This window comes from Lepidochelys kempii, chromosome 4, assembly GCF_965140265.1.
Source record: "Lepidochelys kempii isolate rLepKem1 chromosome 4, rLepKem1.hap2, whole genome shotgun sequence".
NCBI classification, from domain to species: Eukaryota; Metazoa; Chordata; order Testudines; family Cheloniidae; genus Lepidochelys; species Lepidochelys kempii.
Genome location: NC_133259.1, coordinates 89,981,164 through 90,009,159, shown reverse-complemented (window position 1 = coordinate 90,009,159; position 27,996 = coordinate 89,981,164). Strand labels below are relative to the sequence as shown.

The 27,996-nt window shown below is 39.2% G+C and overlaps 1 protein-coding gene across 4 annotated transcripts in view; it reads right to left on the bottom strand.

The window, feature by feature from the left end:
- SCFD2 (sec1 family domain containing 2) overlaps positions 1-27,996 on the bottom strand; it is a 312,542-nt gene that overhangs the window by 157,334 nt on the left and 127,212 nt on the right. The window contains exons 6-7 of one of the 4 annotated variants that reach the window (XM_073342056.1): positions 27,303-27,427; positions 7-23,498 (exon numbers count right to left, since the gene is read on the bottom strand). The exons of 2 other annotated variants lie outside the window; for them this stretch is intronic. In XM_073342056.1, the coding sequence (XP_073198157.1) occupies positions 27,339-27,427 (89 nt within the window). In that variant the 3' untranslated portion in view covers positions 7-23,498; positions 27,303-27,338. Of the gene's footprint in view, positions 1-6; positions 23,499-27,302; positions 27,428-27,996 lie in introns of those variants that run through there. One more of the 4 variants, XM_073342055.1, reaches the window with a different exon arrangement.

The following is a 27,996-nucleotide window of genomic DNA, read 5'->3' as shown; positions in this document are numbered from 1 at the left end:
TCTCTCTCTCTCTTTCCTTTTGCCACTTTTTTCTTGTTGACTGGTTCATTACTCTCAACTGGAGGAGCTCCCCAAGTCCCCAGATCCTGATCCCAACTCAGAGTTTTCTTTCTGAAGTTGCGCAAGCCTGGTAATCGCCGCAATCCCCATCCCCCAAGAGATGTGCTTCTCATGTGCCCAAAGACTCCTCTTTACTCTCCCTCGCCTAAGACAGTACCTAATACAGAAAATCCATTACCTGTTTGAAGTGTGAACATGCTGTGTGGTTCAGATAATGGGGGCTGCCCACATTTAATATAACCCCACCATTCTCCTGGGATCCTGTCTTTCCCATTCCAATTTCATTAAACTCTCCTCTTCCTAAAGTTGGGCAGAGTAAAACCTGCTCTCCAACTAGAAAGTATGCCATATCTGTAGCATATCCATCCCTGGTGAGATTCCCGCATAACCAACTGTGCCTACAGATGTTCCCTCTCAAGTTTCATCTTCTCCCCTGCCCCTTTGGTTCTATCTGATAGTCTCCCCCTTCTTACGAGAGCTCATCCCAATCTGACTCTCAATGGTTCTTATTTACTCTCCCTGACCCCTTCTGAATCCTGTATCAGGAAAGGACAAAAATCAGTCCTTTCCCCAAACATAGAGAGTCAATGACATTCAAAAAAGGGCCCTCATCACTTCTTGTAGGGCTGCTCAGCCTCTTACCCCCTGGCTCAGAGAAGAAGAAATGTTTGTACAAATGGGAATGAAATCTTTCCCTATTGTGCTATGCCTCTAGGCACTGTTTATAAACACGTCCACACCTCTCCCATACACATTGCAGCTAATGAAATCCCTGTTGTCCTCAGTCTTCTGGGCATGTGATCCACAGTGCACACATTGCCTCACCCCACAACCAGCACTCGGTAGAACCACAGGTAAAACAAGAATGTGGTTGCCTGGGATACTCACAGTAACTCCAGTCTCAACCTGTCCCTCCATCCTGAATCCTTTCCTGCTTCCTCTACCACAGAGTTCCCAAGCCAGCCTCCCCACTCAAGATACCTTTGACCTGGGAGCAGAAACCCCCAGATACCATAGGAACAAGGCTCAAAATATCAGCCACTAATCCTCTGCTAGCACCACAGGATCTACCAGCCTGTGCAAATTTCTGCATCAGACTCCATACAAACAATTGATGATTCTTCCACCATTACATCCACAGGACTCACTGGAGGAATAGCACCTCCTCCAGCTCTACCACCGCAGGCTGCAGCCATCTTGGCAGGAAGAGGAAATGAAAGCTCTCTCTCATTTGACCCGTGGTTGAAATCTATACGTTTCTGAGAAACATTTTGGTTTTGACAAAATGGCATTTTTTGATAGAAAAGTCTTTTTCGTAAACATTTCAGTGAGCTCTATCTGTAAGGTTTGCATTACATGTGCTACACTGGCTATCTATTCAGTTCCACTTACAAATCAAGGTGTTATTCTCAATTTAAAATTCAACATGGGTCTAGGATCCTGTGGTCGGATACTGAGTATCCCAGTATCCGACCACATTAGCTGAGGTCCTCTAGGCTGTCAATGCCTGGAATTCAGTTTTCCCAGGTCAGCAGAAGGGCATTCTTAGCTGCAAGCCCTCAGTTTCTGAACTGATTCCTCCATGACTGCCTGTCAGAGCTTTACTTAGGCAAGAATCAGATCAGGATGCGAGGCTTTTTTGTTCGGTCAGGCCTGTGGCTGAACAATATTTTATTTTCTATTCTTTTTGTTATGTTTTGCTCTGGTAGATTGGATCTCCTAGGTGTGTTTTACTGAAGGGCACAGTTGTAAGTTTGGAGCTCTGTATGTTTTTAATAATTACTGTTTGCTGCCTTGGTACTTTTGTTTTAAACAGTATGAAAGGTATCAGATAAAGAAATTAAATGAACAACAGAATGAACTGAATGAGATAGATTCAAAACTGTAATAAAATATGCACATAAAAGTGCCACAGATGTAACAGGAAAGGGAGTAAAATCAGAAAATAAAAAATTTTCAATATATTTTTGAATTAGGGAAATGCCTCCAGCTATCAGAAGAATACCGCAACAATTTGTAAAAATGGCAGCACATTGCTCCATGCTATTAAAGTCAGACAGTAGACTAGCAATGAGATAACAACAGCTGCAATATATATGAATTAGTGGTAACTCAGCATACATAGCAGCACGCTGTAGGGTGAGAGAGAAAAGAGCAATGTTTTTGATAAATCCTCTAACACGCAATGATTCACAAATTTCAAAATGATGACACAATTCCAGACTCCCTCAAACAGTGGAAAAAATACACAAACCCTGTCTTGGCTACAACAGCATCTATGCATATTTCAGCTGATTCTTTTGACTCCCAGATTTCAACAGTGGTTAACTTGAGAAAGAAGCAGAGTCATCCTTATCACGTTTAATTGGTCCAAAAGATGCACATGTTCGAAGAGAACAAGGAGTGCTTTCACCGACCTCAGGACTGGAACTTTTACTATTGGCAGACAAAGAAAATATTTCATTAGCATACAAACCAAGGCAGCTCCTGTAACATGAAATATAATCATGCAGGAGTATTGCATTGAAATGTCATATAGTGCTGGTGAAATCCTGGCCCCACTAAAGTCAATGGGAGTTTTGCCATTGACTTCAGTGCTGCTAGGATTTCACCCTGCATTTCTCTCTCTCTGTTTATTTTTACAATAGCTTTTTAAAAAATTCTTTTGAATCTTTATTAGTGAAGGTAACCAACAGGGTCACTGGCTGATCAACGCACGTTCTCCCCTTTTTTCCTAATACTTCAGCAATTTGTTTCAGTAACACCACTGCATGTGACAGTTATTAGAGCACAAATCTATGTTGGATACTTGCTAGCTCATCAGGTCCAGCAGTGATGAGTCAGCTTGACAAATGGCCAGAGTTCAGAGTCTTTCCATAAATAATGACTTCGTCTTGTCAGTTGTTTTGGCCTCCACTGTACAGTAATATGTTTCCAGAGCAGATGGGGCAGCTCTCGTCTGCCATTCTGTCTTTAGAACTTCCTGTTCAGTGGTATGGTTCTCATCAACATTGATTCTGCAGAGAACACCTACTTTATAAGACTGATTTTTTATTTATTTATTTATTTTTAGCCAAAAGGAAAATGGCTGAATATTTATGTAGGTTAAAAGACTTAAAAAAATAAAATTAAATTAAAAAAAAAATAAAGAACTCTGAGTGAAAGTTTTAACTATGATATTAGTTTCAATTGACAACAGTTAGGCCTTGTAAAAGCAGTTTTTATCAGGTCTGTATTTCATCATACATCATTAAAAACTATATGTTTTTGCTGTGCAATTGCCTTTTTATGATTTTCAACTCTTGCTCATATAAATGTATTTTCAACCACATACACCTACAAATCCTACAGTGAAAGTCATTAAGATATGTATTGGTTCCTTCTGCCTTTTAATGTCTGGGCCCAATTTTCAAAGCAGACTCTAGCATTGCTCCTGCAATATTTATGAATACATCAACATGCAATCACAAAACACTATTTATTAATGTATGTACATTTGCCTGTGCAGTTGTCCAGTCTGCATGCACAAAATGCTCATAACTCTGTAGATGCATGTTAGAGGCCTCCTTAGAAATGTGCTTCTTTGCATCCATATGTCCCTGAATGTGAGAGATCTGGGGAATGGATTATAACAGGAATTTCTGTGAAGTTATTCCTCAAAGCAGAATGCAGAGTTTTGCATTTACAATTTTTGTTGCTTATGGAGATTTAAAATTACATGCACATAGTCAAACCCTGAGAGGACCAGGACAGAATTAACTTGAAAAAAGAAAATTACAAAGATATATATATTTCTAAAAGCTTACGAACTTGGGGCTCCATGCTTGTCTCTGCTCCGCAGTGCAGAAGGGAGCAGCAAACTGGAAATAAGGGCATAAAGAAGTCTATACCCACAAAAGGCGGAGAGCAATGTCGACATGGCAGACTACCCCTCTTCCTTCACAGAAGCCCATTTGACAGTATATGCTCCATGGGATTTCAAGGCACGTGCCAACAGGACAGGAGACAAAGGAACTAGAAAGCATCCTCTTGGAATCCCTGATGGAGAGGCTTTTTGTGGAGATGTAGGTAATGGGTCTCCTACACTGAGGGACAGGCCAAGCAGAACTGTGGAAGATGCCAGTATACAGTGTGCAGGCCCAGGGATCTACAGGATTATGCTACAGAACCTCCGGCTCCACTGAATTTGGAGACTGTGCTCCTTTTCTGAGCCCCAGAGTGATGAGTGCAGGATAAATGCATAGATAGGCAGGGCTTCAAACTCTTCCCTCTTCAGAGAAGAATCTGGCTGGAACAACACAAGTGTGAACTCAACGAGTTCCTCATTCACTTTCCCCCCACTCCTGTGAGCTGATCTGTGGAAGAAGAGAATTAGGCATGTGACGCTTCCCCTTGCTTCCTGCCCTTTCCCCTGCCCTTCAGTCTGTTAAAAGCGTGTGTCAGATAGTGAAAAATTATTGCATTTATGATATGAGCAATCCAAACTACGGAGTGCTGACTGTACTCAAGCAGACCTGTTAGACCTGCACATCCTTATTTGTCAGACTTACAATGGAAGTCCCAGTGATCTATATTTTGACTGCAAGGCTGCCTCTAAGAATCCATTACTGACTGAAGTTTGAGCCACACAGCTACTACCAGAGATCTAGCTTTGCAGGAGGGGAGTCTGTCTGCGCAACGATCTCCTGTCTTGGGTTCATTTGGCTTTGCAGTTTCAGCAAGCAACACATATTGCGGTAATCTAGTCAGGGCTTCCAGTTTCTGGGGAAGGAGCATTAGCAGCTGGCTGAAGCCATGTATTTCCAGCAAATAATGATACTATGAAATACCGAAATAAGACATTTTGCCTTGTAGTCTTACAGGTAAATTGAAGGAGAAGGGAATGTGTATGGTTTGAGAAGCCCCTTCCTGACTTCTGACAGTTTCATTTTGCAACCTTAGCATTCTTGTGAAAATTATTTTAATAAATATTTGCAAAAAAGTTACAAATGGAGCACCGCTCCATCTTGATTAAAAAAAAAAAAACTATTTCACTTGTAGGGTACTAAGGAGTTGCAAATAGGGGTGTGCAAGATGTTCACAACGGAACCTGAAATAATGTGTAACTTGTCTGATTGATAAGTGTGCTAATGTTCATAAACTCACATCAGTTAGTGGATTTGCATGAAAATTCAGATAAGCCTGAACTAGAACTTCATTACTGTGTGTCTCCTCTCAAATATCAAGAGGATTCAGAGTGAAAATCACTTTTAGACTGAGATCAAGCAGGGAAAATTTCAATCCAAAAGGAAAGCTTTTGAGTAAGTTCTAAGCATCTGAAAACAGGGCTTCAGAATGGAACAGCCAGTACGACCTAATTAAGTAAAATTAAGTTTGTATGGTACAGAAGTAATTCTATATTTAAAATTAAGGACAATATGTTCCACATATATCTCCTACATTTAGCCAATTGGCTTCGTAATTTCAGTTTGAGAAAGAGAAAAAATTTCCTCTCCAGATTTTTCAATGACTATCTTGCTATCTACAGTGAACTACTAGGCACAATGAACTTTTTATAATGCAGTTTAAGTTTCTAAAAATTATATTTTTGGCCCAAATAATAGAAATGTGTGGAAAACCAATCTTGTTTGGCAAACGGGAAAAACTTCCCATGCATATTGCCCAAAAGGATATGAAAATATTTGTCCTGTCTACTGGATGGCTAAACAGTTTCCCAGAGGAAGTTGCATGACCTGAGGTAGGGTAAACTTATAAAGCATTGATACTTAAAGATTGCTTCAGGTCCATAATGGAAAATGGCTTTCTGAAACCATCTACATTGACAGTTGGCAATCTGCAGTCCATCACAGAAGCAGAGGATATATCTGCACTGGCAGACAAACTCTTTGACTTCAAATCTATAAGTTTCTGAAAAATGAAGATGCTCAAACATATCAAAATATCCTGGAGATTTCTGGTGTTAAAGAGGGACATTCATTTCCTTGCACCTTTCAGGAAAGCTCTGTTTAGTATTTAATACCCGCAATGAGAGTTCCAGGAAAAAGTGCTGACTTTCACACTTTCCAGGGCTAGGTATTGGAATTACCATGAACCCTAAAGTAAGGGGCAATGCCCCAGGAGTACACTGGGGACTAAGCTGTGACTAGTATCACAATTCAGCCCTTGCTTCCCCTTCCTCTTGGGGGAAAGTGAGGTAGGCCACGCAAGCTGCACTGATCGGTGCATGGGGAGAGGCGGTTTGGGGCTACACACTGCCCATCTGTGCAGGGGGGGGAGCAGCAGCCCACAGAGGCTGCTGCACAGGTCACAGGCAGCTCATAGTCAATCTCTGTAGAATTTAAGACAGCCACAGGGCATGTTTGCAAATGCTCTATAGGATCTCAAAACACATGTGTATCTCCAGCACTGACCCAGAGGATATATTTTTTTCCACACTTGCTTATGACACTGATATAGCCACTGTAAATTGCAGCATTATGTTATATATTTATATTAATGAGCACCTATCCTTGTAAGTTGGCAATTTCATGCCCCAAGAGTTCTAACAATGAAATTCCTTAGTCTGCCATATATCTGGAAACCTCTCTTTCTGCTGTGTAAGCACGACATATTCCCCTTAGCTGTTCTGTTCGCATGCAGAGACATTCTTGTGGCAATCAGTGAGAAAATACGAGGGGACCCTGGTCATTCCAGACATTGCTTCTACCCATCTCTCAGAAAAACAGCCACTAAACAGAGGCAATATTTCTTTGGAGAATTTAATTAGCTAGTATCCTTCAGAACATAATCAACTTTTGTGGCCTAGCATTTCTCATTGCCCAAACTGAAACTAGGCCAGAGTGGGCTCGGAAGCAGGCACTTATTTAACAGAGTCTAAAACCACAAGACATAGGAGGACTCCAATGGTCCTTACTTCTTCCCTTGAGGCAAAGGGAATGGAACTGTTATTGAATGTTCAGAAAACAGGAAAGGGATGTGGGAAGCTCTCATTTAACTCTCTGAAACTATTTTTGATTGTCAGTAGATATATCAATGTCCAGTTTTCAAACACGCTACATGAACTTACATAAGGCATATCTAGGCAATGATCTTTTAATGCAAACATTTCTCCTGAGTATATTAAAGCTGGCCCTGTGTCAAGCAAGAGACCTGGGAAACCCTTTTCTCCTCCCTGATGAATGAGTTAGCTATGTTTGTAAGTGAAGGAAATACCTACGGCAGTATTCTTTCATGTCCATTGATTAAATGCTATCTGTTACTGAACTAATTGGAAAGCTTTGATACATAATGTGCGCAAGACTATGCTCTGTTTAACTGCCTATGAAACAGAAATTATACCCACCACTAAATCTGCACTTGAAATAATATTTCAAACTGCTATTTATCTTAAAGCAGGGAGTGGACAGAGCCTATTCATATAATAATGGTCTGTCCAGATGGAGATTTCTGGATTTAAAATTTCTTCTGATATTTTGTGGTACAGATATTTGCCATCACCAGAAATTCATATAATCATCTATTCTCACCTTTTTACTAGCCCGAAGGGAAAATGCATTTTTGTGATTAATTTCTCAGTGTTTTTGTATTGGAGCAATCCCTCCTTTTGGAATGTTATAATCCATGATATACTTTCCCCCTCCTGTTGCTGGAGCTTTTATGTACATGCAGTGCTGTCACTTTGTAAGTGTGGAAGCATGGTTTCCCAAATCGTGTCACATTAATTTGTAGCCACCAACATGGGATCCCTCCTTTTGAAGCAACGTGTTGCTATGGCCACTTTCAAAACTTGGTTTGGTACTGCAAAATCATATTTTTCCAATGACCAATACAGTTTTGTAAAAGAAAACCTATTAGAAAGTGCTTTAAAAAACGTCCACAAGGAGATAGCAAGAGGAATTTTATAGCTCTTCTGGAGCCCTAAAGATAATGCGCTTGGAATTCTAACACTTTTCAACTGGCAGAAATCTTCAATACCATGGGCACTTGAGAATTCATTAGGAATGTGTACGTTTGTATGGATAATCTGCTCAGTGGAAAAAACAAATACATCTATCATAAGATTTGTTCATGCTACTCCTCATTTATTCACATAAAACACATTTTATTGTGCTTATTGTAAATCATGTCTGATCAATTGACAATGATGCAAGCTTACAAACATGCTCACAAATGGTTTGCAGGCCAACCTTTCTTGTCATACATGCTTGCAAACTTCAAATAATTCTTTATCCGTGCCTTACGCCTTCCCCCGCTGCCCCAAATACTTTCATGGGTATCTCTCTGAAAAACAAGCAACCAGTAGAGTAGTAAACATGACCAAACTTAAAATAATAAACCAACCTTGTACATACAATGGCATATGAAGAAACTACTGTATGAGAAATAGTTTGACTAAGTATTTTTTTATTAATTATGTTACCTGAAAACCATACAGGAGAACAAATCATTCTTTATCTAATGGATTGTCACAAATGGTACCTGAATATTCTGATTTATTTTTATATTCAGCCAACACATATAGTTTTATATAAAGCCAATGTTTTTGTAGTCAGAGAATCTCAGCAGTCATATATTTTCTTATATATCTTTAAGCCGCATGTAATAAAACACATGAAACCATGCCTCTTAAGCTATAGTCTCTGCTGACAATTTCTACATCTAGATAGAGTGACTAGTGCTACAGGAAAAAGACCAAACGACTAAGCATTTATTGCCAAAGGCCTACCAAATTTCTAATGTACATAATCTATTTTAGGTACTTATATGACACTCTGACTGTAGTAGGTGAGCACGTCTCAGTCTTTAATGTACTCATCCTCAAACATCTCTGTTAGATAGAGAAATACCATTATCCACATTTTAAAGATGGGGAAATGAGATACAGAAAGGCCCTGGACCCACAATGGGTTTTAGGCATTGTCATGTTGAATGTTGCCACATCTAACTTTTAGGTGCCTAGAAAATCACTGGAATCTACAAACCCTGAGTTAGGCACCCATGCTCCATATACAAAACATGGGGAGAGACAGGCACCTGAAAATGGGATTCACAAAAGCCAGCACAACAGGTGGGAGACACCTAAGCTAGCCAAAGGTATAAAACAATGAGAGGGGTGTGTTCTAAGCTCCGCCTCTTACAGATTTAGATGCCTAAATCTGGGCTACAGGGAAGTGCCTATTTCTGCTTGCAATCCACAGCAGGGAATCCACTGCTAGAGTCAGGTGCCTTAGCTGTTTCTTGAGAGAATGGTTCAGGTGCTTGCCTAACTCCACACAAAACAGCTGAGGGGGCCAGAGCTGGCATGGGGAAGAGGCAGCCACCCTTATAACTCAGTGCTTGGGTAAACTCACCCGGGATGTGGGAGACACTGGTTCAATTCCCTCCTCTGCCTGATGAGAAGAAAGAATTTGAATAGGGATCTCCCACCTCTCCGGAGAATGCCCTAACAACTGAACTAGAGATTCATTCTCACTCTTTCCAACCCACTTAATATTTTATTATTAATTACAAAGTGGAATGATTTCAACAAGAAAGATGGAGAGCCCCACATCAGATTACCTCATAGTTTACCAGTTAGGGCTCTAATCACCTCTGACATCAAAGGCTGTGATTTTCAAAAGCTGCCTAAATGGATGTTCTTGTTCAGAATTCACTTTGAAAGTGAATTAAGCTAAACTGAATTAAGGTAACTTTAATTCTGAATAAGAGTGTCCACACGGGGGTTTAGTGTAGTTTAATCTGCTTTAAAAACTAATTTGGATTAATTTTCTGGAGTGTTTGCATTTAGACAAACCCTAAGAAAGTTAGCTGCCTGACTCCCACTGAAGTTAAATGGAAACCGGGCACCTAATTCCTTCAAAGTCTCTTGAAAAATCTAGCCCATGTCCTTAGTTCCAAAAAGACAAGCTACATTTTTCCAGTAGCAACTCTTCAAATAAAGTATCAAATGTATATTAGTATATAACTCTTCAAAATACACTATTACAACAAAATGTATTTTTAAATCACACTGGTTTTCTACAACACAGTGTTTTCTTTTTCAAACACCATGTACAGATACCTACTTTCTCTGACTGGCTTGTTGTGTAACAAAAATCACACATAAATAAGTCAAGTCTGAACAGACATGTCTATGAAGAAGCTGTCCTCAAAACAGATCTACTTAGCAGATACCAAAGAATCAATAGTACTCTGGATGGTAAAAACAAACAGAAAGGAATCCACATTTCTGGAAACTGATATAAACTAGCAGACTGCTATTAAGAAAGATGAAAGAAAGTTATCTTCTTAAGTTAAAGTCATTAAAAGAGAAACTAGAAGATAGCGGTCGATAACAAACTTAATATGAGTTCTGTTCCAACATAAACTCATTCCATTCAGTTAGATATCCAAGGAAGAATCTCTTGCAGGGCAGCTTATATTATTCCCACTTTAGAGTGCGCCTGAATTACAGCCGAGTGGTTCTGGTTTCCAAGCAGAAGTTTTATTTCACTTTGGCCCTTTCATCCTGAATGTAGAATTTTTAGAGAGACAAGGTGCGGGAGGTAATATCTTCTATTAGACCAACTTCTGGTGGTGAGGGGGACAAGCTTCTCTCTCACCACCAGAAGTTGGTTCACTAAAACAGTGGTTCTCAACCAGGGGTACATACTCGGAGGGATATGCAGAGGTCATCTGGGGGTACATCAACTCATCTAGATATTTGCCTAGTTTTACAACAAGCTACATAAAAAGCACCAGCGAACTCAGTACAAACTAAAATTTCATACTGACAATGACTTGTTTATACTGCTCTATATACTATACATTGAAATATAAGTACGATATTTATATTTCAGTGGATTTATTTTACAATTGTATGGCAGAAATGAGAAAGTAAACAATTTTTCAGTCATAGTGTGCTGGGATATTTTTGTATTTTTATGTCTGATTTTGTAAGCAAGTAGTTTTTAAGTGAGGTGGAACTTGGATGTACTCAAGACAAAACAGATTCCTGAAAGGGGTATAGTAGTCTGGCAAGGCTGAGAGCCACTGCAATAACCCATCTTGTCTCTCTAATATCCTAGGACTGAAACAGCTACAACAACACTGCATGCAGTATTTTTAGCATGCCATTTATTATCTTTACAGTGCCTGCAAGTATGCCCAGTTTTTAGGCTGTGCAAAGTGGTTCTGCTATGGCAAAAGTTTACAGAAAACTTTAAGTGGTCCAGAGACAGTTAAAACTATCACTCTTTCAGATAGGTAAGATGGATTTCTGGAAAGAGTAAAGTAGTACAGGGCTCATCTTATTTAAAGAAAGGGTTTGGACTGGCCAATATAAGAGATTGCAAACCTCTTTTTTATTACTAGAACACTTGAAAATATGTATTTATCTACAGCCAAGGATAATACCCAATATGGGCCTGAATTGGGGTCTGTGGTCAGAATTCATTGTTGGATGAATACCATAGGTTTAGTCTTTTGGTTAATAACAACTGGAACAAGGACGTAGAAGTTTTATTTTCTCTATCTCCCATCCCTCCTAGGAGAGAGAATGTGCCTCTAACGTCTACATCATTCCCTCCTGGCTGTGGGTAAATTTTGGAGAAGTTTCTCTCCCAATTCCTCTCCTCTCATGAGTGCTGGGGGTCTGAATAGCTCTTTTCCCCTTTTTCAAGGCTGAGTGTGAGGGAAAGAGAATCTCCATCTCTTGTCCCATGTTCCTGGGACAGCTGAGAGAAAGGAAAGCTCCATTCCGTCCGTATCACCCCTCTGCATGAAAGATAGAAATTAAAATAGCTTTGTGTTGAGCACATAATTTCATTATTACTTAGTGAGTGACATTTTTAGCTCTTGGCTAGTTCTGAATAATTTTCAGGATTAAAAAGAACAGAGTTTGTTTATTTGTTTCAGCAAAGTAAACATCTAAAGGAAATAATACTTGTCTTTTTTACAGAGCTTTCCATCCATTGATCTCAAAGTGCTTCCCAAAGGGGGTGTTAATAGAAAATTATCTCCATTTTATAGATGGCAAAACAGACTCAGAGAGGTGAAGGGATTTGCTCAAGGTCACACAGCAGGTCAGTGGCAGACCCAGGCATAAAACCAAGGTTTTTTGACTGCCAGTCTTCATCCCTATTCACTGGACCATGTTCAGAGTAGAACTGTAAACAAAAATGTCTCAAGAGAACATCCTATGAAATTTTAAATTGTGAAGAGGCATATTTATAAAAATAAATCTAAATGAAAGTTAATTATGACGTACTGTTCTGTAAAATATCAGTGCACTTTAACTTTTAACATCTGAAAATTACAAAACCTTAAATCTTAAATAAGTGCCTCAGTGAGGAGATTTGTAAACACTGCTAAGGTGACCTGTGATACAAAACAGAGCTAAGGATTACTACCAGAGAGGTATCCTTTGAAGTGTCTAATTGTGATATATTGCATTTTATTTCCCGTTTATCACTACCACATCACCACTACTAATAGATCATATCTCACCCATATCCAATTACTATTACTTTCAATTTTCAGCTCTTTGAGTGATGCTTTTGGTTTTCACTTTGCCTTTAAAAATGGAAGAGGCTGGGCAGCTAATATGTACAAGCTTCATATACACTGCAACCTTGGGTATTTGGGTCCCAGTCATTCAGAATTTCCTCAGGCAAAAGCCTGAGAAAGGAGTTCAACTTTATTTCATGCCTTTACACCAAAACAGATTCTAGCTCTGGTAGAGTGTAAGGGAAACATGCCTATACCTTCTCGGTATATCCTAAAAAACAAACTAAAATTCTGGTCTGACATCAGAAAATTGATGAAAAGGTTATTTCAGTGATACACGCCATAAGAACCCATATTAAATGTGTAGCATATTAATTTCACAGGGCATCTCCATACCAAGGATAAATAAGAAAATTTGACTAGGTTTCTCTGTGCAATTCATATTTCATCTCCTTTTTCCTTTCTATACTATTGTGAATAGGCCTGGTTTCTTTACATGGACTCCATTCCTTCAATCATTTTCACTCCTTCTCTAGATCTTTTCTATTACCATTGTGTTTTCTTTGAGCCAATGTGACCAACACTGAATTTAATATTCTAGGTAAGCACATTACATCCGTTTATAAAAAGGTACTATAATATTTCTCCCATGATTGTCTATTCTCTTCTTAATATAACCTAATATTTCTTTAACTGCTGATGTGCAAGCATAGAACAGATATTTTCAATGGACAGTTCACATTGTCTTCTAGTTCTTTCTCCTGAGAGGTTACAAATAATTTTTAAACTTACCAGTGTATATGAGTAATTTTAAGTGTTCTTTCCCATGCATACTACTTTGCACTAGTTTAAAGTGAAGTTCACAAGTTATTTTGTCACCCAGTGTTTAAGTTGTGTTAAATTCCTCTAGAAGTCATCACAATCCTCCCTCATCTTGGGCAACATAAATAATTCTGTGTAGTCATTATATTTAGACCCCTACTATTCATTCCCTCCTCTAGGATGTTAAGATGACCCGATACGGATTCCTGGGGCACCTATTCCTAAGCTTTTTCCACAATAAGAACGAGCAATTTATTTATACTTCTGACTTCATCTCTCAACCCCAGCTTTTAATCCATGACTAGACTTTACATCTCCTGGATACCAAGTTTTCTTAACAATCTTTTACAGGGGACTTCAAAAAGACTTTGTCAAAAGACTACATTAGATTAAATTGTGCCCAGGCCTAAATGCCCATTTCTTCCCCAATTTGCGTGCCTGCACACGGAACAAGAACATCCCCACAGGGGAGCAGGACTCTGTCTCTGCTGGCACCTCTAGCAGTGCTAGCTCCCCAAAGAGTGGCATGGAGAAGCAGAGCTGTCTAGGCATAGATGTGGAGCGCATGCTGCATGTGCTGGAAGGGTAGCAGAGCTGTCATTATACCACATGCTCCCCTGGGGCTTCCAACCGTAGCAGAGTTTCTCTACATCCCTCCAACATGAGGCCAGGCTTAAAGTCCACAATGCAGCAGCTCACAATATCCAACAGTTCTTTCTTTTCTTCTACACTATTCAACCTTTCAAAGAATTATAACAAAGCTTGAGAAGATGCTCAACCCTTATGAAAGCTGTGCTGGTTGGCTCCTATCAGATTATATTCACATAGCCCAACGTTTTTATTTTTGTCTTCAATACTTATCTATATTGTTCTTCCTGGTAGTAAAGTAACATTTATAATTCCATCCGTTTTTTGAAGCTGGGTGTGTGACACTGGCCACGCTCCATTTCTGTGCTCGAGTAGCTGTTTTTAATAAGTTACATAGTATTGTTAGTAACTCTACTTCATTCTTAAGTCCTGTCAGAATCTTGGATGTACGCCATCCATTCCTGGTGATTTACTGCAATTGCATTTCTCCAGCTGATTTATCAACTCTTTTATGGATACCTCTGTCTCACCTTCACTACCTGTAAAGAGCAACCCCAAGCGAGACACAGCACTGCTTGTGAACACAACACAAAACCTCAGTGCCTCAGACAGATCAAAAATAAAACAGAGAGCCTGATGTTAGTTAAAATATTCACAAGAGAAACTCCCAGCATAGACACTGCTTCACAGAAGAAGCAAAGTCATTTAATAACATTTCATAAAATACACTCCACAGAAGCCTTTGAAATTACAGACTGTACTTCAGCTGTGAATAACTACAGTTGGTCACAATAACTTGTGACAATATGGCAAGGGCTCAGCCTGGCAGACCAACACCACAGCATAGTGCAATAGAGAAGAATCCACGTCTGGAACCTCAACTCCTGAACCCAAAATATGAAGTACATTATATCATGTCACATTGGTACATTTTGTAGATACCGGACAAATTCCTAGTACTGTAAGGAATGTCTATTTGTGTACCATAGGTGACTAGTCATCCTATGCTGTATTTCTGAGTGTATATATTGTACAATATAGTGTTTCACATTACAAAATACAACATAATTTGTTTTTAGACAACAAACACTGCATAAAAAGCAACACAGAAGATTTTATTGTAAAGGTACATTAGAGAGACACCACTCAAGAAAGCTGCATAGTGGCACTCATGCAGGCAGAAAGGGAAAATGATGTAGGAAGATGGAGAAGATTAAAGTGAAATAAATCAGAGAGTGAAATGATACAATCAAGAGCTTTTGCAGACCAATTGCACTGATCGAAGAATGGGAAAATGTGGAGATGGGAAAAGGAGTGGGATTTAGTGTTAATCATTTCATATAACTGACCATTTATAATGAAACTAAATGAAGGTAAAATGCACAGGGTGGTGAGGACAGGAACTGGGTAACTGAAGCACCCAAATTCAGCACTCCCCTACTGATTTCCCCTGCCACAGGGAGGGTAGTCTGATACATTGTTCCACCAATGGGTTTAATGACTTGGGAGAGGACAGGCAGAAACAGAAGTGTCCATGTGCACGTAGCCCATTTATTTTAAAAATGGAAAAGCCATGAGATCTGCTATCATTGTTTATAAAGTGCTAGTCACCTGTATTAAAGCTTATGGGCCAGATTCTCACTTGGCATAAATAGGTATAACTTCTTAGGTATGTTCTGAATGTGGCCCAAAAAGCAAGCAAGTTTTTTCACTGTTTACCATTACAGTGATGTTCAGAAAGAGCTTTTTTCCACTGAATGACATTACATACTGAAATGCTTTCTATGCAATTCATAGACTTTAAGGGCAGAAGGGACCATTATGGTTATCGAGGCTGTCCTCCTGCACAGCGCAGGCCACAGAACCTCACCCACCCACTCCTGTAGTAGGCCTATAACCTCTGGCTGAGTTACTGAAGTCCTCAACTCTTGATTTAAAGACTCCAAGTTCAAGAGAATCCACCATATATTCTAGTTCAAACCGGCAAGGGACCTGTGCCCCACTCTACAGAAGAGTTGAAAACTCTCCAGGGTTTCTACCAATCTGACCTGGAGGAAAATACCTTTCTGACCCCAAATATGGTGTTACAAAATGTTTAAGAATATTAGGCCAGAACTTCACATTAATTTATTCATAAATGTCTAAGGATCTAATTGTCAAATTGACCTGCATAATGGCACTTACAAACTGTATATGTGCACATATTTGGCTGAGCAAACTGGGCAATTCTGTGTCTGATGATCATATTTGCACAAACACATGAGAGTATGTGCTGTAAGTCTGCATGCATAATTTCAGAGGTCACTTGAAACTGGCCCATACTTGGCCCATACTGTTTGAAACCATGTAAACGCCCGTAATCAAGAAAATTTTAAAAAGAATAAAAACAATATGTTCCAGGATGAATGACTTCGAGAAATACGCCATCTACTTCTTCCATGTTCCTCAAGTGGGAAAAAGAAAAGAATAAACTTCACATTTAAAGAATTCAAACAGATCATGTAGAGGAAATGGTGAGAGAGATGAATGCTCAAGAAAATGCTCTCCTTCCCTTCTTCCTTCCATGCAAAAATTCAGATAATAATTACTTCCAGCCCATAACACCCACTTCGGTGGAAAGACTATTCTTAAAAAGTACCATCTTCTTTGATAAACTGGGTTGATAAGCAAACCTGGTATTTATATTTTATGCATCTTCTTCACTTTAATCACCGGTCATGAGCCTGACATTCCACACAGTACAGACGCAAATGAGTAAAGAACATACCTTGCAGATTAACTTTTCTCTTTGAAAAGTCAAAGCTGTACATTTTCTTGAAGATGCATGGTGCCTATATTGAGCCTAGTTCTAGTACAATAAGCAGTCAGAAACTTGATTTAAATTTTTCTGCTGTTTACGGAAAATTTCATAGCAGCAATTTCTACTGATACTGTGATTATATGCGAGTATTTTCCACACAATGGAATTGGACTACAAATTGTATTGAAGTGCCCTCAATTTTAAATGATTTTTGTTGTATCAAATGTATCAGGTTCAGCTTTCTGAGGAATGGTTCCATTGTCTAAACCAGGGGTTCTCAAACTGTGAGCCGTGGCCCAAAGGTGGGCCACGACACAGTCCCGGGTGGTCCACCAGTGCAACTGCATTCTCCAGTCAGACTGTTTGGTTTCAAAGATCTTGAAGCATTTCTTTGAGTGCATATTGCTAGGGATTTCTAGCATTACAATTATTTACATTAAAATGAAAAGGAAACATGGTACAGTACACTGTTAATTTACAGCATTACCGTTCATATGTACGTAATAATTAAAATTAATAATTTTCCTCAAGAAGTGTTAATAGTGGGCCACAATGCTTATTGCAGCTGCACAGATGGGCCTCTGGGGAAAAAAGTTTGGGAGCCCCTTGTCTAAACCATGACAATGATTAAAAAACTGGATTTTCAAAGTGCCCAACATTGGCCAAGCTCTCCTCTCATACTGAAGGTGATGGTATATGCTGAGCGCTTTTGAACATATAAAGCTAATCTCACACACATCACCTACCAAGTTGTGATTTAACATAGAAATGTCATTGTCATTGCACTGTCCAATGTATAGCTAAAGGAGTTCATCTAAACAATACATTGGCAAACACTCCACATCAATCACACCCAGTTTCACGCTCTTACACCTGCTCTGATTTATTGTGTTTGGTATACTCCAAAGGAAAACTGATGCAATAGAGGTGGGAGTTTTTGTACACTCAAAAGTAAGATATTTCAACTACATGCTGTATCTTTGGGGGAACACTGTACAAGGTTATGAATGGTGTATATATTTCACTGAGGGGCAGGGACTGTATGCAGCTCAAGGGTGGAAAAACAGTGAGGGATGACTAAGGTGAATCACTCAGGCTGTAAACAGCTCCAGAGAGGTAGCACCCCCTGGGGAAGCTTGTATAAACTGGTTCAAACTGGGTTTTCCAGAGATCAATAGACAAAGAAGGGGCTTTTGGTATAAAAAGGCTAGGTTTAAACTGACTCAGGGCCTTTTTTCTGATCCAGCAAATGGACAGGACTTTCTATCCAAGAGGAGGCTCCAACCCTTGAGGAAGCAATGGAAAGACTTTGGCCTACTCGGGCCCCATAAAACTGATGGGCAACCACTGATAAGCCTTCAGCATGCACATATGGACTTTTATTGTTTTTATGTGCTTTCTCTGTAAGGCTTTTACCTTAAGAATAAATGGGATTGCTTAGAAGGAGCTACGTGCTAACATGCAACTGCTGGCTATACACTGCTCAGGGCCCTTGGAGAGAAAGTGGCCATTAGGCAGAGTGGCTTGGTGGGGATTATCACAGTACAAAGCAGGGAGCTGTGCAGCCTTAAAAATCCCTAGTCAGAAGGGAGTGGGTCACAGGTCCCTGTCCAAAGACAGGTGACAGCTGGAGGTCTGAGATCAGATTGGATACTCCCAGAGTGGACAATAGAGGGGGAGGGGAGTAGGTAGAAATACAGGCGCAGTTACCCTGAAACTGTGACAGCATACACCAAAGGAGAACTGATGTAATAGAGGTGGGAGTCTCTGTGCACTTAAAAGCAAGAACAGCTAGTTCTGCCCCTCAACAGCAGCTTTGTTTTTATTAATTGAAACTCAAACATAAGAGCTGAAGAACTGCAAAACGTTTGATGTAGAAATAACAAGCTATGCCCTATTTGTCAAGGAAATAGTTTTAGCATATTATAAAAACAAAACTGGAAAATAGACACACACAGCTGGAGTTTCCTACTCCTGTTTCAAATTTTTCTATTGATAATTCAACAAAACAGCTCATATTTTACCAATTAATAATGTTAAATGAGCAGCTCGTGCTACTCCCAGCTGCATGGCTAAAATGCAGCATCAAACAAATGGAAAACCACTATCATCTTCCACAAGCTTGGATACTGTGCTGTCATACTACACAAATGAGCAGGGTTTTTTGGTTAGTTGGTTGGTTGGCTGGGGTTTATATATTACCACACTTTCAAACTTTCTGGTAAAGATCTTTCCATTCTTATTTGTGTCATCTTTCTGTTCAGACTCTTCATAATTTCTCTGTGTTTTTCACTCTCTAGAAATACTTTCTTAAGTGATGCTTACAAAAAAAGGCAAGCACAGTCCCATCAAATTGTAATATAATAGATAAAATACTGCCATTTGAAACTTTTCTCATAAGACAATCCGGAAGTTGCTTGTTCCTGTCACTCCTGAATATCAGTGTTATATGTTGCCTGTATAAAAGTGTAGTAAGACATGTTATGTGGCATATGTTTCACAGCTTCATCACATAAACTGTACCAATGACGGTGTACGTTTAGTTATACTGCATACAGTTTGTCCTGTCTTAAATACTGACTCATTCTGAGTATTTTTGATTGCAGGGGATTTTCTCTTCTTTTCTTGGGCTATTGTAGTTGATACAGTTATTTTGGAATTAGACTGGATTACATTGTTATTAATTGATGTTATGTTGAATACATTCATTCACTAAGTACTTACCACAATAATCTTCTTCATAAAAGATTATTAAAGAATTACTGCATTATTTTAAACAGCTTATCTTTTCTCCTTTCTTCTTGCTATAGATGTTGCTTAGAGTAACAAGGGTGATTTATTAACTTTCAGCCTACTCGTCTTTCTTTTGTAATTACATTTCTTTTGGACACTTGCTTTAGGTTTTTTGCTTTTTCACTAATTAATGTGTATCAAATACACACATAATCCAAATATTATTTTTCAATATAATTCAATAAAAACCCTTAAAAATAATAAATCATTTTTATTTCAAGAATGAGCATTGTTTACCTGAAATAAATACTGAAACCCTAAATCCAAACCGTATTCTCTGTTGCAGAAGAGCAGAAGATTTGTTACTTGATTGCTAATGGTGGCTGGAAACATAGAATTAGATTCAGAATCTTTTATTAGTCATAATTAGTCAGATCACTTTCCATATGTTCACGGAGTTTAGATGTTGTTTGTTTATATACATCACACAATTGTTATATTCTTTTCTCAGGTAGACTGCAGTGGAAGCTGTGTGCACACTTCTGGCTATAGTTTGGCCTATTTTGTAAGTTGCATCGCAGCAATACAAACATTTAAAGCATGCTATGTTAAGGTAGGACAGCAATTGGAGTCCAAGCCAATCAACAATGGAAGGTTAGGCTAAAAAGTGTACTTTCAGGAGAGATTTGAAGAACATATAAGTTTCAACCTGATAATTCCAAGCTGAATTCATAATCTACACCAAAGGGAAATCAGGTCTGGGTGTAACACATTTCCCCGTCTGAAAGAGAAGGTCAAGCATGATTGTCAAAAGAAAGAGGCCTCTATCAAGACAAATCCAGAGACTGGAATCCCAGAAAACTGGTGAGGCCACAGAAGCATTACTGTATGAAAATCTCCAGACAAGGCTTGTAAGGCACCTATGGCAGCACAGGAAAGGAAGAATGTTTTTTCCCAATGACATTGAAAGATGTCTGAAAGAGGCCTCAGACCTATGCCATTCTTGGCACAGAAGCGTGGACACTTGACACTGACCTGGGAAAAGAAGTTATTCTCTGGATAACTCTGCTTGCTGAACAGGCAGCAGAGATGTGTGCTTATCAGTATTTATCAAAGGCTATATAGTGTATTAAGGGTCATGTGGCTAAATCCATGCACAAAATTAATCTATGTTAACTTTGAACAGAAACCTAATCTAATTATAATTTGCAAAAATTGCTACGGAAAATGTACCTCTAACTTACAAAACATTGCTAAGCTATGAAAACTAAAAATGAAGTTATACAACACTAAAGTAATGTTTCCTAATGCATGCCCTGACACACCAGAATCACAGATAGCATGATAGATACGTGTGTGAAGGGGGGGAGGGGATCTGCACAAAACAAGGAGTCTATGTGATCTTTACCCCCTTTTTTCTCACTTTAAAAGAATTCCGCATTAGTCAACCACATCAGTGTATTGTTTTTCATTATATAAACATGCCTAATCGGTTATGACTGGCTGCTGCCACTGATCATCAGACAAGCATTTCCAAAATAATGTTACTGTCATGAAAAAGGAAACTAATTTTTAAAACAAGACTCATACATTTGCTTACATAAATAAGGCATGTTGCTTTCTAAAATTATGAAGTGTATAAACACTGCACTCTGTTATTCACATGAAAATGTTACGTAAGAGAACTGCCTCTGTCTAACTGTGCAACACTGTCACTCACAATGAGTGCCAAAAGAAAATCCAAGAAAGAAATCCTGCACTGTGGTCTGTGAACTTTTACATCTTGACAGACGCCAGCCCACATGCCCATAAACCAGAGTAAAAGGGTCAAAGCAAGACGTATCTTGACCTGAACTTTAACTACCAGAGGTGACACTTATGCAACAGCTAAAACTAAACAGAACAAATAGGGAAGGAGGGAATGCAGGAGCCACCTAGTCCATATTGAACTAAAATACAAGACAATTTAGTATGTCTCTCAAAAGATACTCCAGAGACATTTCCTGCTCTGCAGTCTTGGGTATGGAATAGGGAAGAGAGTATATACGAAGATGTCTACAGGACAATATTTGAGTAAATCCAAATAAGAGTAGTTTATTTGATCATTTGTAATAGATTAGGAAATGGATAGTAGTATTTTAAATGGTACTAAAAAACAACAGCAACACTATGTAGTATATACAGAACACCATATGCTATATTAAAGTGTGGGATAATTGTTAATTTATTGCATTTTTAGAACAGTTTTTAAGTAAAGGTAGTAAAATATCAGAGCTGTACCATCAAGTTTCAGAGATCAGCTGAGGTACTAGTCTGCCAGCTTATGCTCATAGGTCTGAATAAGTTTATAGTCCATATCAGAAAGGCCAAATTTGATCTCAGCCTTTTTTTGAAATAAAGAAGCACCTCATCAAATGTATATTTGCATATGGATCCAAAACTGGCCCTTAATTATGAGGGACAGAAGCCATCTTGGCCAACACTGGGAACTAAACTGGAGTCCTCCAGAGCTAAAAGTATGAGTGGCTACACCCTGACCTAAAGAGCCAGGGGCTTTGTCATAAGGGTCTATAGGAGACTCAGACCCTCTATGGATAGAGCACAGAGGGGAACACATAACACTCACTGCATCTGCAAAACTACACTTATTTGAGTCCTAAATTATTAATAAAAATAAAAACATATTACATTATTGATAGTCAAAATATATACCAGCTTTAAGAAAGGTTCTTGTGTGTCATTTTCAGGTTCTTAAATTTTAACTCCACACATACTATTAGACTCTAAAGGCACAAATGGGCTTATGCAAAAAAAATGATTATGATCAATAATTCAGGACATTTATTTGGCTTTGCACATAACCCTGTGATTATGGACCCTTGTGATTCTTTTTTACATCTGTGCCCAGCTGTACATTGAAATATTGTATTTCAATATACTGTATCCATAGTAAAATCTGTACAGACTGCTACCTTGCTGTAACTGCCATAAATTCAAAAATTGCCCTAAATTCAAAGGCTCAAATTAATCTCTGGTTTAACTCCACTGAAGGCACTGGAATAATACTAGAGTAAATTTGACCCAGTAATTATAAATGTCCAGTTCTGTCCAGTAATTATTCCTGTTTGCCTCAGATGATGCATTGTTTTCTACACTTGTGCATTTCCACTGAGAACAACCTGAAACAATCAAGAACACTGTGTGCAATTGTTCAGAGGCGTTCAGAGGCTTGTGCTATAAGGGTTAGCACGTACTGGTAGCACTGCTTCCTGGCTCCTAAAAATATACTAAATTTGAAAGAATGGTAAAAGAAGAAGAAGATATTTGCTGAATAGTTTAGTACCTTGAAATTCTTGAAAGATGGTTACTGACACAAAACAAAGAGGCGAACTTCTATAATCATAAGCAAATATCCTAAAATTTGTTTTGGTGTACAAAAGAGAAACAAAAACAAGTGCCAGATTTATTTTATATGGGTGGTGACCACTAAAAGAACATTTTTAATCATATTATCTAACATCTCCCTGTTTTTGTTTTGCCAGGCTTGGTGTGCACTGCAAACTAGCAAGAATTTACTCATATTTTTAAAATTAGTAAGATATATCCTACCAAAACTTGGAACCTTCGCAAGGAAGTGACTTGTATGGAAAAGAAGGAGAGAAAAAATAAGATTTAACTTCACCACATATATTTTCACAAGTACCTTTTAAAAAATGTCACCTAATTTTAAAAAGGAGCTTTAGTTTCCATTCCACAGCTTACTTAAACAGGAATACTTGATGTCAGAATGTCCTCTATATGCTACTGCATCTGCATGCCGAAAAATAATATAAATGGTTAATGAATATTGCACCATATCAGTTTCCTGTTCCAGTTGGCTGTCTTGTTATGTTGGCAGTGATTCAGGGGCCTGCAGAGCTGCAGGCATATGTCTCATGTTAAAAAGTCTCATGTTATAAACACTTCAATGAAAATTACCATCCAGTTTGGAGCCAACTCTGACCAGGTGCTGTAGAGAAAATAAATAGGTTACATATGAAAGCAGAATGAAAGTTGGGCTTCTATGGGGATTATGTTCTATGCTACATTTAAAACGTCAGTTTGAAATCTGAACTAAAATATCCCCGCCCTGGACAAAGAAGTCTAATTCTTTTACTGTTGATACTGACCAGTTTTTCAGCTGAGTCTTTTGTTATAAGACATCCAACAAGAAGTTTGTAAACAAATACTTTATTATTTCTCAACACTAATTTTGAGTTAGGCTGAACAAAAATACAGATAAAACTGTCTCCCTGGTGGTCCCCTACAAAAATTCTCCAGGTATCCTGATTAGACAGAAGCAGAGGTTAATTCTGAATCTGCTGAGAAACTCTCCCATTCTGAAGCCAGAGAAATCTGAATAGGACATTCCACACCCTCTCATTTTCAAGAGCAGAGTATTATTTCCTGATTATCATGTATAACTAGGTTCTAGGGAACACAGTCTGGGTTCACTACTAAGAATGCTCAGGGAAACCAACCAGATATCATTATGGGGTTGGATTCTACCACAGCTGACACACGGTTTGATCCTGCACCATCCAAGTCAAAAGGAATTTTTCCAACAAGCCCTTAAAAAGACCATAGTGAAAGTTACTGGGATCTTAGAAATCTGCATGTTCCTGCAGAAAAGGCAGGAGACTGGGCGTCAGGAGTCCTGCATTTTGTTCCTGGCTCAGATACTGACTGAAGTAAGTCACTTCACTGCCTCAGTTTCCCCATCTGTAACAGTGGGTATGATAACACTTAGTTACAATACAGTGTGAGGTGCAAATTAAAACTTGTCAAGTATTTTGAGATACTTGGGGTAGTATGAACTCCCAGTTGCTGCACAGCCATGAGAAGATGGACTGGAACACCCAGTCACTGAAAATGGCAGGCAGCTAATTTGCATGAGCTCTTCACCTCTCATTTAGCACCATAACTTGGCCATGAAGCAGCTTTGTTTTATGTCAGATTCACTATCTTCTGGGGCTTCTTGATCACAAATATTTTCAGCTGAATTTTGTCCAAAATGTGTCAGGTAAATGCTTGAAAAGTAACAGAAGATCATTATTTATGCTTAGTTTTATATGCACACATTGCAAGGCAGAGAAAGGAGCATTTTAAGTTTTGCTAATATCAACTGGTGTTGCAGGAAAAAAACAGCATCCTGAACTGGGGTCTTTGCACCTAAAAAGGATTTCAATGCAGCTTTGAACAAAGTAATCTGGTTTTATTTGGTCCTGCTGTAATGATTTCAGCACTGTGGCAGCACAACTAATTAGCGAGATCAGCAAAGGCTATATTTTGACATTAACTATAAAAAGAGAAATCGTGCCAATAAACTCTGTTATCTCTATAGGACATAAATAGGGTCTATGCTGACCATGAACCAATCTCTTAGCTACTGAAAAAAAATTGTTATAATCTATGAAGGGCTTCAGTTTATAATTTGATTGTGGCCAGTCACTAACCAACATTTTCTTCTATTTTAATAAAAGCATTATGACATTCAGAGACATCATGGCTCCATGACAATGACATCCTTCCATTCAAATCACATCAGGGTGGTCTACACGGACCCTGCCCAATGGAGTCTTCAGAGATTAGCTATCATTACAGAGGAACATTTATAGCAAGAGGCTTGTGCAATAGAGTAGATTCCTGCAACAATACCACCTGCAACTGAGCATGTTTGGAGCATAACCCAGTGGAACGAGATCTTCTTAGCAATATAAATTGATGTGCCATCGTCTTGCTTACATCAGAGAAAAAAGTAATCTTTTACTCTAAAAACAGGGATTGGAGAAAGCTAATCTGTATTTGAGAGAGCAGTGCTCCTGGAAATTCAAAATGTTTTGCTGTTTGATGCTTTGAGGCATTATCCCACCCCCTGTAACCACACTATGAACTTTTAAAATAAACAGTTTAGTTTATAAATCTTAGCTCTGGCTTGAATCAGATCTGTATCTAATAACCCCATCTATAGGCAGTCCCCCAAACATGCCTGAAATCAAGGAGCAACCCTCAATACCAGGCCCTTGCATCCTGGCCATTCCAAATTGCCCTGACAATAGTCTAATGAGTTATTTTTATATTCACTTTTCCAAGCAGACAATGTGAATGGGGACAGCCAAGCCCCCAGGAGTAGACAGACAAAGTGGAAGCATTTGGGGAGGGACTGGAGGGCAGAAGACCTAGTTAAGATATTCCATGAGATGCAAATGCACAGTCTAAGGATCACAACTTTACATTTCCTGGTTTCTGTGTGTTTATAATCTTAAATACTTAATACTTCAACAGGCATTTGTTCTAGTGTCCCAAATTTCTTCCTGTGTAATGTAAAAACTTAAAAATATACTTCACCTCTAACCAGATTCAATGCCAAATGGTTTAGCCTTTTCATGACTCTCACTTAGTAATGCATTGAAATAAAAGTTTCATCCACTAGAGCAGTAGTTCTCAATCTTTTTGGGCTGGTTTTCTATGTCTCATAACTAAGGCTATGTTTTAGTCACGGGTATTTTTAGTAAAAGTCATGGACAGTTCACGGAGAGAAAACAAAAATTCACAGCCTGTGACCTGTCCATGAGTTTTACTATATACCCCTGACTAAAACGGGGGGGGGGGGGGTTGCGGCTCAGGAGGGTAGCCCGGGGGCGCCATGGGTGCTGGGGAGGGGGTGTCACGGCCCAGGGGGGAGCCGCGGTTGCTCACGGCGGGGGGTGGGAGGGCGGACTCCATACCCAGCTTCTAGCTCCACATGCTGCTTCTGCTCTGCGCCAAGCCCTGGTTCTGCAGCTCCCATTGGCTGGGAACCGCAGCCAATGGGAGCTGTGGGGGCAGTGCCTACAAGCAGCCGCAGCACGTGGAGCTAGGAGCTGAGGGAGGGGAGTTGCTGTCACCCTTCTAGGCAGACCTCCCCCTCAAGGTAAGCACCACCCCGCACCCAAACTCCTGTTCTGGAGGACGGAGGGACCCAAGACTCCCCCAGCAGTGGCCGGTGCACCTGGCCCAGGGGCTGCCCAAGCTGCTGAGGCTGCCCCCAGACCAGGGGCACCATCTGCTGCAGAAGTCACGGAGGCCACAGAAAGTCACGGAATCTGTGACTTCTGTGACAAACACAAAGCCTTACTCCTAACACAAGATGAGGGAACATTCAATGAAATTGAAAGGTAGCAAATTCAAAACTGATAAAAGGAAATGCCTTCTTACACAACGCATAATCAGGCACTGGAGCTCATTGCTACAGGTTGGTGGTAAGGCCAAGAATTCAGCAAGATTCAAAGAAGCCTTGGATGGTTATACGGCTAAAAAGAATAAAATAGCTAATCGTAAAAAGCTAATGGGTTCAGGGTTTATGATAATCTCTGATTGTTAGGGGTTAGGATGATGCCTTCCTGGGGCAGAATATCCTATACCTGCCTACTCTGGGGTTTCTTCTACCTTCCTCCAACACTTCTGGTTAGAGACAAGGATACTGGACTAAAGGGACCATGAGTATGATACAGTGTGGTACGTCCCATGTTGCACGACACACAAGACAGCAAGACAGAAAATAGTCCTGCAATCCACCATACCCCAGTCTTTTGTGGCTATAAAGAATTGTGAAGTTGGGTCACAGAGAGACACAATAGGAAGTTTTTAGGTGCTGTGGAATAGAGCTGCTGATGTGACTGTTGGAGGAAAATGCATTAGGTACCCTTGTTAACCCAATCACAGGTGATATCCCACAAGTTTAGAATTACTACACTAGTGTATCTAAATTGGCTTGCCCTTCAGTCCAACAGACCTTACAGCCTTTTGGTCTTCCGAGCACACCATAAAGTCACATCTGTTCTCCAAGACTTTCCCTTCCAGGGTTGCACTGTGAAGCGGGGGATGGAAGACTTGTTTGTGGAAACTGGAAAACATATTCTGGAATTGTTTTGTGGGCATATTGGTATTTTTTGCACATTTTTACTGTGTACAGCTCTGGATGGGTGCTAAAAACCTAAACAAGCAAACAAATAAATTAATAAATAAAAGAGCGTATTTTATATCCCATTTGTCTACATCTGCCAAAGAAAACCCATTTGTTGAAAAGGATCATTTTCCATTATAGTTTAAATCACTGTTTTGGTCTAATCATTTCCCCCCTGATTTCCAAGATTTCTGTAGGAAACAGTGATGAAGAACTTACGTCTGTTGTAAATTACACCCCTGAAAAATATTGGAACTGTAACCTTCAGTTTTATTATACAAGGTATTAAAATAGTCCACAATCACACATATTATTGAACAGCTACATTAAAACACGCTATAATTGTATCACAGTTTAAAATGGATATCATGTACCAAGCATATCAGATTTGCCGTTTGATTTAGGTAGGCATTATCCCATTATGTCTTTAGTTTAATTAATGATTTCAGCATGTTTTGAGCTTCGCTGATATAGGATGTTATAAAAATACAAAATATTATTATCATGCATTTTTACATGAAAA